The 19133-nt window shown below is 42.0% G+C and overlaps 1 protein-coding gene across 1 annotated transcript; it reads right to left on the bottom strand.

The window, feature by feature from the left end:
• Positions 1-1430: 1430 nt before the first annotated feature.
• On the bottom strand, positions 1431-18924 carry GATM (glycine amidinotransferase). Its single transcript, XM_047766454.1, has 9 exons — positions 18742-18924; positions 17026-17244; positions 10743-10938; positions 9233-9423; positions 8119-8256; positions 7825-7989; positions 6110-6173; positions 5546-5662; positions 1431-2470 (listed from the first exon to the last, which is right to left on the bottom strand). Exons 1-9 carry the CDS (start codon positions 18808-18810, stop codon positions 2358-2360), a joined length of 1272 nt encoding a protein of 423 aa, XP_047622410.1. The 5' UTR covers positions 18811-18924; the 3' UTR covers positions 1431-2357.
• Positions 18925-19133: the final 209 nt, after the last annotated feature.

The raw sequence follows: 19133 nt of genomic DNA, 5'->3' as shown, positions 1-19133 counted from the left end.
GGAAGAGATGAGGTGAGACGAGGAAGAGGGAAGGGTGCAAGATGGTATGGCCAACTGAGTCAGCTGTGATATTGTGTTGAGTCTGTGATGCCTTTGCACATCCAGAGACAGCTGGGAATAGGACTTGGGGCTCAGCATCAGGCCTAGCCTAGAAGGTCCAGCCATCAGGCCCCCCTCACACATGGCCCTTGGAAGTGACTGGTGGATGTCCAGAGATGAGATCACTCAGGAGGACCCAGGAGTGGAGGAGAGGCCTGAGGACAGGACCCTGAGAACATCTGCCCTTAATGTAGGAAGAGGATGATCCAGTGGAGAAGCTTGAAAATCAGGAAGAAGTAATGGGAGAAAGTGGCACCTCAGAAACACCAAAGAGGACAGACCTTCCAGGGAATGGTCAGGAAGGTCTGGATAGTATCCACTGGAAATGATACCTGAGAGGTCAGGCCAGGGATATCAGTAGTACCTAGCAAGAGATTGAGGAGTAAACAGAAGGTGATAAAGTGGGAACAGTAGATGTACTCATGCTGGCAGTTTAGCACTAAAGCATAATGAAGTTGCCAGAGGAAAAGTTTTTTCTTTCACGGGCTGGAGTTAGAAGAAAGATGGTAATTGACATATCATGTTTCTGTAAGAGAAGGAAAAGATTAGAACAAAGGACATTTGTGTGGATTGGCCCTGGTCAGAAGGCTCACCTCTTTTTCTGCAGCGGTGAGAGAAATGCCTCTTTGTAGAGGGGTTGAGAAGTAAAGGTGAGCGATATGGGAGGAAGACCTGACATTTCTCTTTAGAAGCTTAGCTATTAGAGGCAAGGAGAGAATGAACTGAACCAGAGTATGCAAATGCAGGTAAACTTCTATGGCACTGGAGCAGAAAAGCTGAGGGAACTGACACCTGATGGCCTCTGTTTTCTCTGTGAAAATGAAACAATATGATCAGATAAGAGCACGTAGCCACTGAGGAGAATGTGAAGGGGTGTGTAATAGATCATTGAATAGTATTTAGACCTGAGAATATATACCCTAATCGTGCAGCAGTTCACATGATTGTATAAGTTTGAGTGTAGAACTGACAGGTGAGTTTCTGTGGGGGATGAAGAAAGATACCAGGATACAAAAGGCTTGGTCAAAGCCCATGACCATTCAAAGAACATTCCCTTCTCACCCCCCCCCCACCCTGCCTCCCACTTTTTTTCTTTTCTGGGGCCTAGGATTAGTTCCTTATGTTCAGAAGATACTCAGGTACTGTTGAATGATTGAATTAATAAATAAAATCTGACTTTGTTAAACATTTCTGAATATAAGCATTTTAGTTTAAGTTTTTATGTACTGAGGGTGAACATATTAATTCAAAGCATTAAAACTCTCTCCCAAGAGCTGCATTCCTACAGTTAACTTATGCTTAAAATAGACTGACACCAAACTCTAATAAAATCTATTCTGTAACACAAAAGTTTATTAGAATAAAAATACACGTACAGTATCCAACATTCAAATTATTTCACATCGCATGTAGGTTTTACCTCCATTAGTTTTTTTTTTATGCTTTTAAAGTTCTGTGCTTTAAATAACTTGCACATCTGTAAACAAATCTTAGATGACCAAAGATGCAATGTATCTATTAGATACTGAACATCAAAATTTAGGAGTGGGAACTGATGGTTATATCCTATTGCACTAAATATTTCTGGAAAATTTTGGATGTAGAAGAAAAAAGATTAAAATCAATCACTTGAAATGAGGTAAGTTGTATGAAGAGGTTTTTAGTAGCAAATATCACCAGTGTTGAGATGAGCGTATTAAAAACATTCATGGAAAAATTCACTTAAATGTTTGCATAGTCTAGGTTATTTTTTAAAACAAAAAATTTAAAATGACCAAAAATTTTAATTAGAAAAAGAAACTATTATCTGGTTCTACTTAAGATCTCTGTACATCTTAAGTCTTTTATTTAGAAAAAAGAAGTGATACAAACATTCACAAGTCTAGCAAAAAGGAAAAAAAAAAGATTAGGATCAACATCTCAAGCTGCCTTTTGGAAAGAAAATTAAAAATAGAGGTAGATGGTTAAATACATTAGTGGCCAAGTTACTTAAATGAGTACTTTTTGTTTTGGTTGACATTCACCAGATTTTTATGCTTGAAGCCAAACGGTAAAAAATTTAGGAGTAGAGAGTAAGACCTAGTACAAGTTATCTTCCTTTTATCCAAGAAAAGTGATAAAAATAAACCAGACTTAAAACCCCTATTAAGGATATGATTGTTTAAAGCACTAAAGTTCATGCATAGCAGGAGAATGAACCTTATCCCTAAGCTTCCTAAGTTTATTTGAGGCTGAGCCCCAAGCCCCCACAGGCCCCGTCAGTCAAAGTAAGACTGCAGGGTGCCTCGGCGCCGGACGTCGCAGGTCCAGCAGTGGAAGCCTCCTCCCAGAGAATTGGCGTTACGAATGCTAATCTTGATGGTACTGATACCTGCATGGAAAGAGAGACACGGCCAGTTAGATGGACTCACATGAAGACTCTCCCATAGAAGTAAGCCTAAGTGGGTAGGAATCTGGTGGTTCTCACCCTTCAGTCCACTGCAACACAGGACTGTCTTTCCATTGTATTTTCACCAATTAGGTTTCATCTCAGCTATTCCCCACTGCTACTCTAACACCTTCACCAGACAGTTTGCAGAGACTCTAAAGTCTATATTCTTCTATTGACTATTCACACATCAGCATGGTTGCATGAGCAGATGGATCTGCCAAATGTTCAAAACTGATCGAAGCAGTAAAATTTCAGGGTCTTTCAGATTATGCTGTAACTACTTTGTCAGACTGTTTCTAATTTTACCATGTCAATTTACTAAGAAAGGTATAATTTAGCCAACCTGAAAAGTTGACTTTACCTACTCACATATAAGCAGGGTTTATCTGGAACAATTAACTTGACCAAGCCACCTTAAGGAAAAAAATGGAACAGCGCTTGTATTTTAAAATCTGGGTTGTATGGTCAGATAGGTATCAAAGGTACTCAGGCAATTGGTTTAATCCAGCACCATTTGTATTAACATGGTTATGATGTGCATGGGCCAACCATTGGTATTTAGGAAGAATCTGTTGTGTTTGTCATAATGGGGTTTTAGGTGTGTGTGTGTGTGTGTGTTTGTGTGTGTGTGTGTGCGCGCGTTTTCTTTTTAGGACCACACCCATAGAATATGGAGGTTCCCAGGTCAAATCGGAACTACAGCTGCTGACCTACGCCGCAGCCACAGCAACATAGGATCCAAGCCACATCTTCTCATGGCAATGCCAGATCCTTAACCCACGGAGTGAGCCCAGGGACTGAACCTGCATTCTTTTTTTTTTGTCTTTTTTTTGGCTATTTCTTTGGGCCGCACCCTCGGCATATGGAGGTTCCCGGGCTAGGGGTCGAATCGGAGCTGTAGCCCCCGGCCTACACCAGAACCACAGCAACGCGGGATCCGAGCCGCGTCTGCAAGCTACACCACAGCTCACGGCAACGCCGGATCGTTAACCCACTGAGCAAGGGCAGGGACCGAACCCGCAACCTCATGGTTCCTAGTCGGATTCGTTAACCACTGTACCACGACGGGAACTCCTGAACCTGCATTCTTATGGACACTAACTGGATTCGATCCTGCTGCACCACAACGGGAACGTCCCATAATGGGGTTTTAGAATTAAAATCTGTACAGCAGAAATTGGCACAACATTGTAAATCAACTATACTTTAATGAAAAAAAAAGAAATAAAAACAAAATCTATTCTCTTCTCTCCAGGAATTCATTATTTTGAGGGGAAAGCTAAGCTGCAGAGTTGTTAAAGGGTCCACTGGTATCGTCAGAAAGGCAGCATGAGTCATCCAGAAAGCCTTTCCTGAGAAAGTAAGACTCAGCAGGGCTTTGAATAGTAAAAAATAGAGTTTGGACACAGGTTAAGGAGTGGGCTTTTCTTTTTTCTTTTTCTTCTTGGCTATGCCTGAGGCATGTCTAAATTCCCAGGCCAGGGACTGAACTCGAGCCACAGCAGTGATCCAAGTCACTGCAGTGACAACACTGGATCTTTAACCCATTGCACCACAAAAGAACTCCAGGGGCGGGCTTTTATTTTATTTGTTTTTTTGTTTATATATATATATATATATATATATATATATATATATATTTATTATTATTATTATTATTATTATTTGCTTTTTGCTTTTTGCTTTGGGCCACACCTGTGACATATGGAGCTTCCCAAGCTAGGGGTTGAATTGGAGCTATAGCTACTGGCCTACGCCAGAGCCACAGCAATGCAGGATCCGAGCTGTGACTGCAACCTACACCACAGCTCACGGCAACATCAGATCCTTAACCCCCTGAGCGAGGCCAGGGATCAAACCCGCAACCTCATGGTTCCTGGTCAGATTTGTTTTCCCTGCTCCACAACGGGAACTCCCCCAGGGGGTGGGCTTTTGAACATGAGCATATTTTTCCTGATATTTGAAAGACATATCTATCTTAGTCAGATGGCTAGAGCCATGTTAACACTTAACTGGAGAGAATTCATTTTGCTTTAACAGGTTCCCTGGGTCCAAAAAGACTTTATTAAAAATAAAATTATAAATCAAATATTTAGTACTTAATAATATGTTAAGCTGAGAAATAATAAAATCTTAATGGACAAGGAAAACTGAACGCAGCAATTGGGTTACTGAACAAAAGCCAAAAAAAAAAAAAAAATGGCATAGCATTGGGAATAAAATCATTAGATTGGCCTCAGTCTAAAACTATATAGGCTAATCCTTTTAGACTGACACTACATTAAGGAGGGATGTTTCAAAGGGGCAAAAATATCTTCTGGGTAGCATACCTGAAATACAAGACATACATCTAAACATGACTTGACCTCAACAAGTGTACTGCCTGACTTTATTCGACACTTAGGATATGTCAAGGAAAATGATAAAGATACTTCTGTATCCTAAAAACAGCTGTATTAAAAGTCTTTCTTCCCATACTTCTCAGTTGAGAATAACTAGTCTAAATTTTGACTATCAGGATAAACAAACTTCCACCCCAGTAATAACCAGTTCTGCTTTTTAGTTCAAAGCTAAATTATGTACTGATTGTAATTTCTATTGTATTTCATTACTTTGTTCACTGTGCTTTTCACATATAAAAGTCACTTTTGTATCTGAAACGTTATATGTCCTTTAAAATATGAAATGACAAAGGATCCATACATTTCTTATTTGGGGAAGGATTGAATCATCTGTGTTCATTTGCAAAGGGGTAGTTGTCTACACATGGGTACCAGGTTAGATAAGTCACAGAATACTGATAAACTTATTGCTAAGGGGGTGTCTGAGGAGCCTGGCTGCATCTCCAACCTTCTGAGGTTATGACTGTTGAAAATAAATATACTGTCCCTCTACAAAATAATAACTTGGTACTTCTTAAAGGAACAGAAATTGAATTGGATAAATCATACATCAGACCTAGAATGTCATTTAATATTGTCATATGTGGCAGAGTGTTTCACTTATAGTACATACCCAGCTTTTCAAACATCTTTTGAATCGGGACCTCGTTGGCATCCACCATAACACGCTTTTCGTCCAGCATTAAGACATTCATGGAAAGCCACTTGGACGACATCCACAGTGGGTGATCTAAAAATAGCATCAACTGTTAAATCATGTCTGCTCTCATTTTTATTTAAAACAAGGATTCAGAAGTGAAGAATATTCCAGTGACAGTTCAGTTCTTTCAATAGTGCGCTTTCCATATGAGACTTTACTCTTAAGACTGTTTATAAGTAAGACAATCTATACTCATTACACACTTGGATCTCACCCTATTTTCTTTAAAAAACCAGATTTTGCCTTCTCTGATGTTGTTTATACTGACTTTTCCTGTCTTTTCACTCCCATTTTCTATGGAAGGAGAGGTGTGAATACAGGTCCAGGCTTGTTCTCATACCCATTGTCCCAAACACCAGTTTACTCCTTCCTGGGGAAACCCTCTAACTGCTAACATGCAGGCTCCTGTCTACAGGTGAAAGACTCTTGGCACTGAGGTAATCATTTTAGGCTATGAGTATATAAAAGTAAACATACCATCTGGGATAACTGGTATTGGAGGAGTAACTATGGTCCATCCTGCTTTCTTGAAAAGATCAATCTGCAAGAGCAAAAAAACAAAACAAAACAAAAAACCCCAAATCCCAAGAGGCTTAAACCTATAGAAACTCTTGTCATTCACAGTCTCTGACAGCCCGTATGATTAATCATTCTTTTTGAGCAGCTGGCTTCTCAACTATCAAAATTAAAATTTTAAAACATTGGGATGATTTTTGTCTGAATTACAATTAAAATGTTCACAGAATCCTTAGAATGCCAGATTAAAGTTAAAAAGTAACAGGAATGTTAAAGCTCTTAAAAATATTCTGGCGAGGAGTTCCCTTCGTGGCTCAGCGGTTAACGAATTCAACTAGGATCCCTGAGGGTGTGGGTTTGATTCTGGGCCTCACTCAGTGGGTTAAGGATCTGGTGTTGCCATGAGCCATGGTGTAGGTAGCAGACAAGGCTCAGATCCCGAGTTGCTGTGGCTGTGCTGTAGGCCGGCAGCTGTAGCTCCGATCAGACCCCTAGCCTGGGAACCTCCACATGGCATGGGTGCAGCCCAAAAAGACAAAGGACAAAAAAAAGAAAATAAATAAAAACAAAAATAAACCAACGGGACCTAATCAAACTTATAAATTTTGCACAGCAAAGGAAACCGTAAAAAGAATAAGACAACCTATGGAATGGGATAAAATAATTGCAAATGATACAACTGACAAGGGTACAGCCCTAAAAAGCAAAAGCAAAATATATATGTATTTTTTTTCTTGCACTTTCCACAGGTTTCAGAGATTTTAAAATACCAAAGACACTAAGGAAAATGAAAATGTTTCCTGTTTAGTTATAAGAAAACAAAACCATGACTACATCAAACCCATAGTCCATCTACTTCATCGTCAATCACTTTGCATCTGTGACTGGAGTATAAAGGCACATGGTAGGCATATACTCCCAAAGCACCAGAACTGTCCTTAGAGACCTGTGATAACCCAGCCATCCTTGGGTTCACAAACTTTACTTAGTAGATCCCTGAATTATATTTAAATGAAATGAAAAAGTCATATTGGTCACTAGATCTAAATATACGGAATAGAAATGAACAGTAATAGAGTAAAATTGTGATTTTTGCAATGGTGTACTGCAGCCTAGCAAAGAACACAAAATCACTCACCGCCCAACTGGAAGTAGGGGGCAGCGGGCAGGAGGAGGAGGCTGCAGGGGGAACAGACCTGCTGGGGGGCAGTGGCTCTGTTCCTCCCTGCAGGGTGGGGCTGGCGAAAGGGGCCCTGACCCACTGGAGAGGGAAGAAGACACCCACTACTCAGTGGTGTTCCCCCAGATAGGCAGAGATCATCTTGTTTGCAATTCAGCTGCTGAGGGAAGCTTGGCTGCAAGTTATGAGATAATACCACTCTGTTTGATAAAAACACACACATACACACAAACTTGAGGCTCTGACAGCAACAAGCAGCCAAAGTCAAAGTCTGCTGACATATGCTAATTATCACGGCTACTGTGGATATTTCTGAGTATTGGACATCTGGTAGTAATATAACATCAGCAATCCAATGTTTGACCATAATCATGTTGAGCATTGCTGAACTGTCACTTAGAACCGTTAAGAGTCATGGAAGTGTTTAAAATAAAAGTGGCAATACCTTCCGTTGCCAGACTCTATTGCTTTTCCAGAATCCTAAGGACTGCCCTACCTGGTGACAGGGTCGGTCGGGGTTGGAAAGTACAAGACCAGGCCCAATGATATTGAAGGTGGCATCAATGTGCATTGGATTGGGGTCTTTAAAGGAGATGATGTGCACTCGGTAGTCAGGAGCGAGATGCTTACGCATCCATTCAATGCCCATGTAGTTTGTAACCTGAAAATAAAAGGAAGATGTAACTGGATTAAGATTTGGTTTTACGTTTAGATAGGATGAAAATATTTTAATTTGGAAATTTAAAATATGATAATAAAGTGAGAAATTTCCGAGGCGGGCTTTATCAACCTGGCTTCTCTGTGCAAAGATATCTCTTCCAGCTCGAATGAAGTCAGCAGCATCAAAGCATGGCTCGAACTCAGTCGTCACAAATTTTCCCTGAGCAGCCAATTTGTGTCTGTCTTCTACAGAATAGATGGGGTAATCCTAATTGGGACAAGAACGAACACCCACAGTGCATTGGTTCATGAGGAAATGACTGCTACTGCCTTCAGTACTAAGAAAATTAGGTCGACATCATCATTTCTCCAAACACTACTACCCTGTTGTAGGCTAACCATGCATGGAGAAGATGTAGGTCCATGCTAACCAAACTGAAATAAAGCAAACTGACAAGCAAAAGTTAAAAAGTAGGCACGACAGCAGGCCCCTGATACTTGGAAGTAAGGGGTCCAGAGGCAGTGCCGATTCTGAAAATATTCCATGTGCCATACGTTATTTTATACAGTTACCCACAGCACCAAAAGTCAGCAGGATGAAGGCATTCTGTTCTTCTAGAAAAGGAATTTGGTCCAGAGCCTAACTCACACCATAAAATGAAATCCCATCCACCCCCTCCCAAATTTGACAGGGAGTGGTGGAACAGATTCATTACTGACTTCTGTCCTTAACCCCCTAGAAGAAATTTTGATTTTTTGATTCTTTCTATAATAATCAAACAGTAAGTGACCTAGTAAGGGACATATACTTCCTTTTCCTGTGAATATGGCTTGTATACCAGATTCTTTTTCTAGAAGAAGAGAATGGAGTTCAGCCTAGTGACTCTTCTGTCTCCATCAGTGAATGGCTGTGTGTTTTTAGGCAAGTTTTCCTCCCTGTAATGGAATGATGCTATTCCCTCAGAGGCTTGCTGTGAAGAATATGCACAACTGAGGATGTAAATGAAGTGCTTTAGCTCAAGACCTGGAACAGGGTATGCGCCAGTGAGTGTTAGCTCTTATTATTATTACTATTATCATCATGATATCATTTACTCTCATTTTCATCATGAAACAATCATGTTTTTAAAAGGCGATTTCTCAGTTTCTGATGTATATAAACAAGGTATCAGAGAATCTCTATCTCAATTTCTGTGGATTATGTAGAAAAGTTACTAATTACTCACCTATAATTGGGGACTTACTTGGTCATAAAGCTCATCAGCCATTGTGGGCTTAGGAGCCGTTGTCCACTTGGCCCCACGGCGGAAGTAGTCTTTGATAATCGATCTGTATGCGCGGTACTCAAAGAATCGAGCGCGCCAGGCCATTGGAGCCTCGATAATCTCATTTCCCACAACGATCAGGATGTCTCGAGGCATCGCACCATATAAACCTGTCAGGCCACAAAGTGCCACAGCAACCTCAGTCATGCTAATTTCCAAGATAGCAGAGTCTATCTAATATGATCCCACTCTTTCGTTAAAAAAGAAAATAAAAATTTCAGAAAATGGAGTTCCCGGCGTGGCGCAAAGGAAATGAATCTGATCAGAACCATGAGGTTGTGGGTTCGATCCCTGGTCTCGCTCAGTGGGTTAAGGATCTGGTGTTGCCATGAGCCATGGTGTAGGTCGCAGATGCGGCTCAGATCTGGTGTTGCCATGGCTCTGGCGTAGGCCAGCAGCTGTAGCTTCCATTAGACCCCTAGCCTGGGAACCTCCACAGGACACGGGTGTGGCCCCCCCCCAAAAAAAAGCAAAAAAAAAAAAAAAAAATTTCAGGAGTTCCCGTCGAGGTGCAGTGGTTAACGAATCCAACTAGGAACCATGAGGTTGCAGGTTCGGTCCCTGCCCTTGCTCAGTGGGTTAACGATCCGGCGTTGCCGTGAGCTGTGGTGTAGGTTGCAGAAGCGGCTCGAATCCCGTGTTGCTGTGGCTCTGGTGTAGGCCGGTGGCTACAGCTCCGATTCAACCCCTAGCCTGGGAACCTCCATATGCCTCGGGAGCGGCCCAAGAAATAGCAACAACAACAACAACAACAATAACAACAACAACAAAAAAGACAAAAAAAAATTTCAGAAAACCCGTACTGTGTATGTATATAATTATATGCAAATGAAAAAATATGAAGTGGTACATAACTAGATTGTTAATATGAATTCTGTGTGGGGATGAAGCAAAGCAAAAAAAAAGAAGAAAGAAAAAAAAGAAGCAATGAGGTGCCTGTTCAAAGAGATCTTGAACCAAGTTTTCACCTTTTTTTAACTCCTAACAGAGTTTTTCAGAGAATTTCAGTATCACAAGATAAAAATTGGTCCAAGGAGCACTTATACAAATGTAAATTAGAACACAGTGAACTCAGGCACAAGAACAGTCCTATAGCTGTCGATTAAATATAAAATGGGAATGTTTCTGTTTCCCTTTTAACTTTTGTTGTTGAGAAAAATTAAATGGAATCCACTGTTCTTATATAAGGAAATGTCCATCAAGTTCAGAAAAACTGCTTCTTGCAAGATTCTAGATTTACAGTGGATTTTAGAACATGTACCTCTTAATCTTATCCAAAAGAACCAGGCTGTTCCTAAGTAACCTTTAAAGTTTTGAAGGGTTATTAAAACAAAGCAATCTCTGAGAAATTTTCAGAGTGTTCTCTTTATACTTTAGGAGAGAAATAAAAAGCAAGACACTAGCAGTTTAAGTATCCAACATCACTTACCCGTAGACTCAAAATCAGGAGTTTTATACTTCACTGACCAGTCAATGGGGTCAGGCCTCCTCACTGTCACGCCTTCCATTTTTAAAATATTGCACATTTCTTCAATTTCGGCAACAGCCTTTTTCAAATGATCTTTGGGAAAATAATTGCCCCCATACTTCTGGTAAAAAGGCCAGTACTTTTCATATGTGTTGGCCTAGAATCAGAAGAAAGTAAGTTAAATACTTATAGGAAAGAAATACAACTCTAGGTTCATAGGTGGTGAACAGTAATTTGTACTGTTTAGCAGAACTGAGACTGAGACTACATCTGACCCAGTGCTGATCCCCAGAACCAAGCATACTGACTCTCTGGGAAGATACTAACTATGGGTTGAATGAAGATCTCTAAATTCTCTGGATGTTTGGGGACCCTTTTTTCCTTCTGTCTGAGATCTCATGTACCTGAGATCTCATACACCTCCACTCATAACATGTCACCCCTCACAAGGCCCTGAATGCTTCTTTTGGGCCAGTTTTTACATGCTTCAGAGGCAAAACAGGACATGGGTGCTGTTGTTAGTCTCAGTGAAATCAAATAGAACAAACAAAATAGCTTAAGTTAATAAAAGCACACCCATACTAAGACTAAACCATGAGCTAGCCATGCCTTCTATAATTCTGCCTTAAAAACAGCACTTCAAGATACTCCTTAGGAAAATAGGACACTATTCTCTTAAAAGTTAGAGACATACCCTCAAACATGCTTTGTTCTCTTAAAAACCCATTACTATTTTCTCATTCAAAAGAATCACCACTTGGCAAAATTGTGCAGCAGCGAAAGTCTGCCCTTGGTGCTTCTTACGCTTTCCTACCAACATGTTTCACCCCACCTCTGCTCTCCTCTCTAATCCATCTGAGCTCTCATATTGCCTCAAGTCCTTCTGCCATAAAGGAAGTGGTCTCATAAGCAAATGTACTAATTTTAAGTAGCTGGAAAAAAGTTTAACATTTAGAAAGTGTCCAAGGGTTATATGCATTTTTTTTTTTTTTCTTGGCTATGCCCGCAGCATGTGGAAGTTCCCTGGCCAAGGATCAAACGTGTACCACAGCAGCAACATGAGCTGCTACAGTGACGATGCTGGACCTTTAACCCACTGCATCACAAGGTTGTCTTTTAAAATGCATATAGCCCGGAGTCCTTGGTGACACAGCAGGTTAAGGATCCGGCATTGTCACTGCAGCAGCTTGAGTTGCTACTGTGGTGAAGGTTTGATCCCTGGCCCCAGGAAACTCAGGCAAAAAAAAAAAAAAAAAAAGACAACTGAACAGAAAGCAGCTGAATGCTTTAAAAGGGTCAATTAGCTAAAAATTGCTACTGATTTAGGGTAGGGTAGTTGTTGTACAACTGTAAAATACTAGTTTTCAAAAGTATAAAAATCTAGAAGGATTCTTCATTCAGATTGTTTTGCACACAAAATTCTCAGTCAAATTAAAGAAATATGTTGGGAAATATAAGTGATGCATACGGATGTAATTTATCAAGAGAGAAGTTCCCATCGTGGCTCAGTGGAAGCGAATCTGATTAGGAACCATGAGGACACAGGTTTGATCCCCGGCCTCACTCAGTGGGTTAAGAATCCGGCATTGCCATGAGCTATGGTGTAGGTCACAGACGTGGCTCAGATTTGGTCTTGCTGTGGCTGTGGTGTAGGCTAACAGCTACAGCTCCAATTCGACCCCTAGCCCGGGAACTTCCATATGCTGTGGATGCAGCCCTAAAAAGACCAAAAAAAAAAAAAAATCAAGAGAGAAAAGCAGAATTCCAAACAGAAGATCCAACAGCTCAGAAAGAGTCTTGGACCTTCATCAAAAGATTGGCAAAGCAATCTACATTTATATATATATATATCTATGAAAGCAATCTACATTTATATATATATATATATATATATATATATATATATATATATTTTTCATATATATATATATATATATATATGAAAAATGTTTACTTATATCATTGGTGACCAACCAACTACTAGTCTTGATCATGTCTGATAAGGTGTCCATCACAAATAAGTTTCAGATAGTAGTGAGTGACATAAAGAAGGGGAAACTGGGTAATGAGATAGACTGTCTGGATGTCTAACTCTTTAATGTCAAAGATAGTGACTTGTCCAGATTTTCTGTCTCTACTTCTCCTTTCAGCTCAGTCTGACAAACATCAAGCAGACTGCCTCTCATTAGTTCAGTATCTACGTTCACATCAATTGGGCTGGAGCTGAGCCTGCTGGAGATGGAATGAGAATCTGAAAAACAGGTATTCAGCAAAAAGGAAGGATGCCAGTGAAGCTTTAAAACTGGCTGGCAAATTAAAGTCCATGGGCCAAATCTGGCCTGCTGCCTGTTTTTGTAAATAGTTTTATGGAAACACACTCATTTGTCTACATATTGTCTGAGGGGGCTTTGCACTGCAGTGGCAGAGTTGAGAGTGGAGTGGTTGTGACAGAGACCTATGGTCTGCAAAGCCTGAAACATTTGTTATCTGGCCTTGTACAGAAAAAATTTGCCAACCCCTGTCTAAATGATCAGTGGGTTGCTTTAGTTTTGAGGATCGATAGGCAAACAATAAGCTCAATTCCTGGCCCATGGAAAATGTTATAGTATTAAAAATGTGAGTACTTGTGAAGATCAATCCACTCTTCTAAAAAACAGAATGAAATAAAAGCATTCTGCTGTTTTCCACTCCTAGGAAGTCCTGCAGCACAACCAGAGGATAATAATGACTCTTTATATTCCTCTCAGACACGTCCTGGTACTACTCCTCCATTCACCACTTCCTCCTTCTCATGCCAGGCACATCTCTTACAGTCCACGAGGGGACAAGAAGCCTTTGAAAATTTAACACTGGGCTCCAGCAGATACACAGCCACGCTGTCTCGCTGGACACAGTCCAAAGTATCCCGTGTGACTATTTGTGCAGAGTGGAGCCTGCTTTACAAGTATGATGTAAACTTTCCTGGGAGAAAAAAGTTATTTGAACAAGTGTGAATGCTCTCATATAGGTCATACTCTGGCTAAGGTTGGACAAAGTCTAAGTGATCAGACCACACTACATTTTCCAAGAGATAGTTAGAAATTATTTACACTTCCTTTATGACCCTGTGAAATGAGTTAGCAATCATTTACCAAGTATCTTCAAGATTTTTAAAAAAAACTGTATTAAATGCTTAGCATATGATGTTTTTAATAATGTCTTGCAGAGATGTGGCTGCATTCCTAGAAACTTGATAGTCTTTCAGAGGCTAAAATTCTTCAGGGTATGTTTGCCAAGTGAAGTTTAAATACTGTCTTTTGGAAGGTTAGGAAATCTCAACAGGAACTTATTATTTATCCAGCTGCAAACTTAAATTAACCCTGATCAACTTTGTCTCTTATATGGGGGGATGTGCTGGGATTGTGGGATGGAAATCCTATAAAATTGGATTGTGATGATCATTGTACAACTATAAATGTAATAAATTCATTGAGTAATAAAAAAAGTTAAAAAAAACTTTGGCTCTTATAAAAGGTCCTTTATCAAGGGCCTTATTAAGAAAAAAAGACAAAAGTAAAGCACAAAGCTCATATTTGATGGAAAGCACTCACTGTTTTGCAGAATACAATGCCATATAGCTTTAAAAAATCGTATTGCCTGACTGCTGTTTCTCACTCCCATAAAATTTCTCTAGCACTTTTATCTTCCAACATATCTTATGCTCTAGTTGCCTATAAACAGTTTACTATTTTATTTTATCTTTCATTGGCCCCAAACCGATCAATAAATCTGTGCTATTTTTCTCCAACTTAAAGGTAAGACCTTGCCTTCTAGGGGCCATGCGTGTCTTAGACTTAATTTCCTCTCCTGCAACATCTAGTTTCGTCCGTGGCAAAGGCAGAAATAACTAAATGAATGAAAGCAATAGTGCTAATGCTACTATTATCTACAATCATTACACCCTCAGTGGACTTTTCTATGGAATTGGCAAACTGTATCCATACAATTGTAATGAGTTGTGGTTTTGTCCTTTGAAGTACTTGACATGTAACCTTTTACCTTTCTATTTAACCTCATTAAGTAGATAGCACACTTCTTAATATCTTTATTTTACTGAGGCCCAGAAATTTGTAGACTCAATGTCAAACCGCTGATTAACTGAGATTAGCTACTAAGCTTTTATCAGATACCTAATTCAATCTGAGTGATCTCCTGACTTTAGCCTGGCACATTTTCCACAAGTCCATGAAATGAAAAAATCTGAAGTCATAAATCATGTGACAAAAAACTCAAAATAATGTCTTAGAATTCTGATTCCATAAAATCATGTGGTATAAAAGTTATTCTAAAGACAAATAGAAGGGTATAACTATTGCCTGAGTTTGAAATTTAATTTCACCCAATTAAAATGGTTAAGGAATGGGACTTTTTTCAAGAAAAAGCTATAAAAAGATCATGTCTTTTAAAAATATGTGGATAGTATGTATATTAATTTGTTCATGAAATCTCAAATATCAGAACCAAAAGTAGTTGCGAACAATTAGAAGTTGTTGCTTTTTCTGTTATCCTGTCTTTATGGTCTAAGTCTCATTTTCTCTGAGAAAACTTCCTAACTATACAGCATTTGGTCACTGCTTTCCCCTTAGCTCTCCTGGCACTTCAGTTCAACTGCCTTGCCAGTTGATAGTCATAAGATACTTCGTATTAGTCTTCATTTCTACGTTTCTAGGTAAATAACCTATCTTTCCAGATAAAAAGCAAATTCTTTTGTGCTAATAACTCTGGAGCCCAGATACAAGGTAGGTAACACTTCTGATGATGATGACAGAGATGTAACAGAATTCAGTTCCTCAACCCACATTACAAATAAAAATATTAATATTCAGGAAGAATTTAAGCACACTGAAGATATATTTGTAACCCATTATTAATGGAAGCTTAGGCTATGTCTACAGTGTGGGTGGAACCCTTACACAGTATAAAACCTGATCACTAGCCTACAGAGGCTCTGGTCATAAAAATATTATAGCTAAAGAGCACTAAGAGTTTTTTAAAAAGGAAGTTTTTTAAAAAAGGCTATGGTGCCACAGGATCAGTGGTATCTCTGGAGTGCTGGGATGCAGGTTCGATCCCTGGCCCAGCCCAGTGGGTTAAGGATCTGGCATTGCCACAGCTGTGGTGTTGGTCACAACTGCAGCTCAGATCTGACCCCTGGCCCAGAAACTCCATACACCACAGGGCGGCCAAAAAAAAAAAAAAGAAGAAAAGGAAGATATAACTTGTTGACAGGGAAATCCTGGAAGGCTTTGTGGGAGGTGCCTCTGGAAGTAGGCAGTAGGAAGAGGGGAAGGTTTAAATTGCAGACAAGAGGGGTGCAGGAAGGTAGGTGGGAGAGCCCTGGGTGGGAGCAAAGAACCAAGGCAGTCTGGTTTGGCTGTTTAGGAGTGATCATCTTATAAAGTCTGCTGAAAACTGGGTGACATAGTAGAGGTGAGAGGCTAGTGAAATAGAGGGTTGCTAGGAGCAGACGAGTAACAACATTGAATTTTGGTTTTAAGAAATCACTGGTAGTAGCTGGCGATGGTTTGGAGAGTATAGCAAATAGGGGAGACTAGTTAGGAGTCAACTGCTATAGTGCAGGCAGTGGATGAGATCCTGACGTCAGGCAGTAGCAGAGGGATGGAGGCAAGGTTCATTTTGATAGGAGACTTGTTAGATCTCGGAGCATGGATGTGGAGGATGTGACTGAAGGAGAAATAAAAGATGATTCTTTGATGTTTTGGCTTGAATAAGTAGAAAGGCCAAAAACTGGAAAGAAGGACGAAGGGCCCAGTTTAGCGGAGCAGTGCAGTTGAACTCAAATGTGTCACATTAGAGGTACAGTGGCAATATCCAGTGAAGAATTTAACATGTCCATCTGGACTAGGATGGAATGGGAGGGAGCTGAAGCTGTGAGAATAAAAGGGAAATTCTGTTCAACCCCCACCACATTACAGACAGTGAAGGAAGCTGTGAGGAGTAGTGAAAGAATGAATATCTCCAGAAAAAGTGGTCTCTCCGAACCTGAAGGAGGGAATAATCACTGGTGTAAATAGTGTCAAATACTGCAGAGGTGCCAAGACAGCTCACTTAACATCACCAGCTGGATTTGGGTGGTTCTGAGTAAGCTAACATGAACGCAGTTACAGGGGAGAGTGAGAGCAGAAGCCAGACTGCAGACGGTGAGGAATCAACACACTTCAGACACGTGAAAGACGTGCTTTACCTTCACCTCCACAGTGAATGGTGGGACACAGGCATTTTCAGCTCGACCCACTATCACTTCCTCTAAGGGGTCCCATTCGTTGTAAGAGGAGACAGGGCAGTCCTTGGGCAGAGGATCAGTGGCCTTGTCATCAGCTGCACATGAATTCCCGGAGGAAGCTGTAGCTGCCTGGGTGCTCTGGAAAGTTCGCTGCACCCATCCTGTTACAGTTCTTCCAAGCTTCCAAGAACAAAGAAAAGATTATTACGTATTCTTGTACAGTACTTGGGCGCAGGGGAAGCAGAGTTGGGATGAAAACCCAGGATAACATTTCAATCTTTTAGGAGAATGTAAACCGAGGTGTTGGTGTATAAGTGGGTAGTGGGGTTATAGAGATTTTTACCTTCCAATGTATTTATAAATTATTTTTATCTCTTGTGTCAACTGGTGGAACTCTTTAAAACTCCTCAGAAGATTTTATCCCCAAAGACCATACACCTCCATTTATATCTCAAAATGGTTTTCTTCGATCAAACTTTAAGCAACTCTTCTGCATACGTTGGGTCACCCTCTTCCCAGAAAACCACAGAAAGCAGCCCCCGACTCCCTGCCAAGTCCAGCTGGGGGAGGGAGCCTCCTTTCCCCTCAATATCAAAGGTTACCAGTATTAGGGTCCCCCTCCTTCCTCCCAATGAAAACATAGAACATTTGTAAATGGCTTTCTCTCTCAGAACAATCAGCTTCAAACCAAATTTTTTTTCATCGCCGACACACGCTTCACATTCTTTGGCACTTGGATTATGCCAAGTTACAGAAGGTCCACAGTACCCCAGGCAAGATAAGAATTAACTAATCCAAGTACAAATTTAAAAGACCTGGAAAGGAGATCTAAGAACTTCCAATAAGCCTTCTAAAAATGTAGGGCCTATAAACTCTAGAGCAAGGCGAGTCCCTCATGCACTGGGCAGACCTCAACATCCTCCTCACACCCCGCCCCCGCCATCTCTATCCTACCCTGTTAAAAGCCTTAAGGTGGCAGGAGGGGCGCGAGGGTAGAGACCAAAACCAGAGGGAGTGACAGCTGTTCTGAAACCAGTTGCGGGGGGGGGGGGAGCCAAACTGCCCGGCTAGTCCAGTCTCGGGAGCTAGGGAGGATCTGCAGGCGCCTGCTTACAAACCCGGGAAACGGAGGGCGGGACCAGGCAGAAATCTGGGTACAGACCGAGCTCGCTCCAACACCCCTCGTGACTCAGGACTCCATGTTACACTAGGAGTGGGCCTGCTCGCTCCTTCTCCGTCCCTGTCACCTACTTTGTCCCTTCTCCCGTCCATCCACCCTACACTCATGCCCAACTCTCTGCCCTCCCAGGGCAAGAGCCCCCTTAAAGCCAATCTTTCACTAAGAGGTGTTGCTTGTCGCCCCCACTCCCTCACTCAGGCTGGAAGCCCCGCGGAGCGAGCCGAGGTGCCACCAGGGAGGGCGGAGCCCCTTGCGCTGACCTCCACAACGGCCGGAGGTGCGCAGCGATCCGCCGTACCCACGGGGTGTGTCCCGACGCACGCCCCCTTCCCCAGGGACACCGCCACGCTTCCGGAATCACGCAAAAGCTCTTGAAACCAAGCTTCCAGGGGGACCCAGAAGGGACACTGTCGTGCAATGCTGCCAGGGGAAAGCGAGGGAAGGAGAGGGGAAGAGCACGCGGCCGCCGGACGAGGAGGAGGCGGCGGCGCACGCACCCGTGACCCGATGTAGTGCAGCGCTTCGGCGCCGCGGCTCCCACCGCGCAGACACCGCACCCGCAGCATCGCCCCACGCCCAGCTGATCCACGAGCCGATTGTGCCCAGCGCTCGGCAGCGTCTGCCTGTGCCTCCCGAGAGCGCGCCCGCAGCGGAGTGTCTGGGCGCGCGGCCCGCGGCCTTTTGTAGCATCACCCCGCCCCCTCCGCCCCCACCGCCCCCTCCGCCCCCACCGCCCCCTCCGCCCCCGCGCGTCCCATTGGCTGGCGAGAGCAGGTGGTGGGGCCGGCGGAAAGCAGGGCTGGGCACGGGGCGGCCAGGAGTTGGAAACGGATGGGGCCGTGGGGGCGCGGGGTCATTTCCCTAGGGCTGGCCCTTCGTTGGTTGTCAG

Source organism: Phacochoerus africanus, chromosome 2 (genome assembly GCF_016906955.1).
Source record: "Phacochoerus africanus isolate WHEZ1 chromosome 2, ROS_Pafr_v1, whole genome shotgun sequence".
Lineage (NCBI taxonomy): Eukaryota > Metazoa > Chordata > Mammalia > Artiodactyla > Suidae > Phacochoerus > Phacochoerus africanus.
Note: the sequence above shows the minus strand (reverse complement) of the source record. Positions and strands in the feature narration are given on the sequence as shown.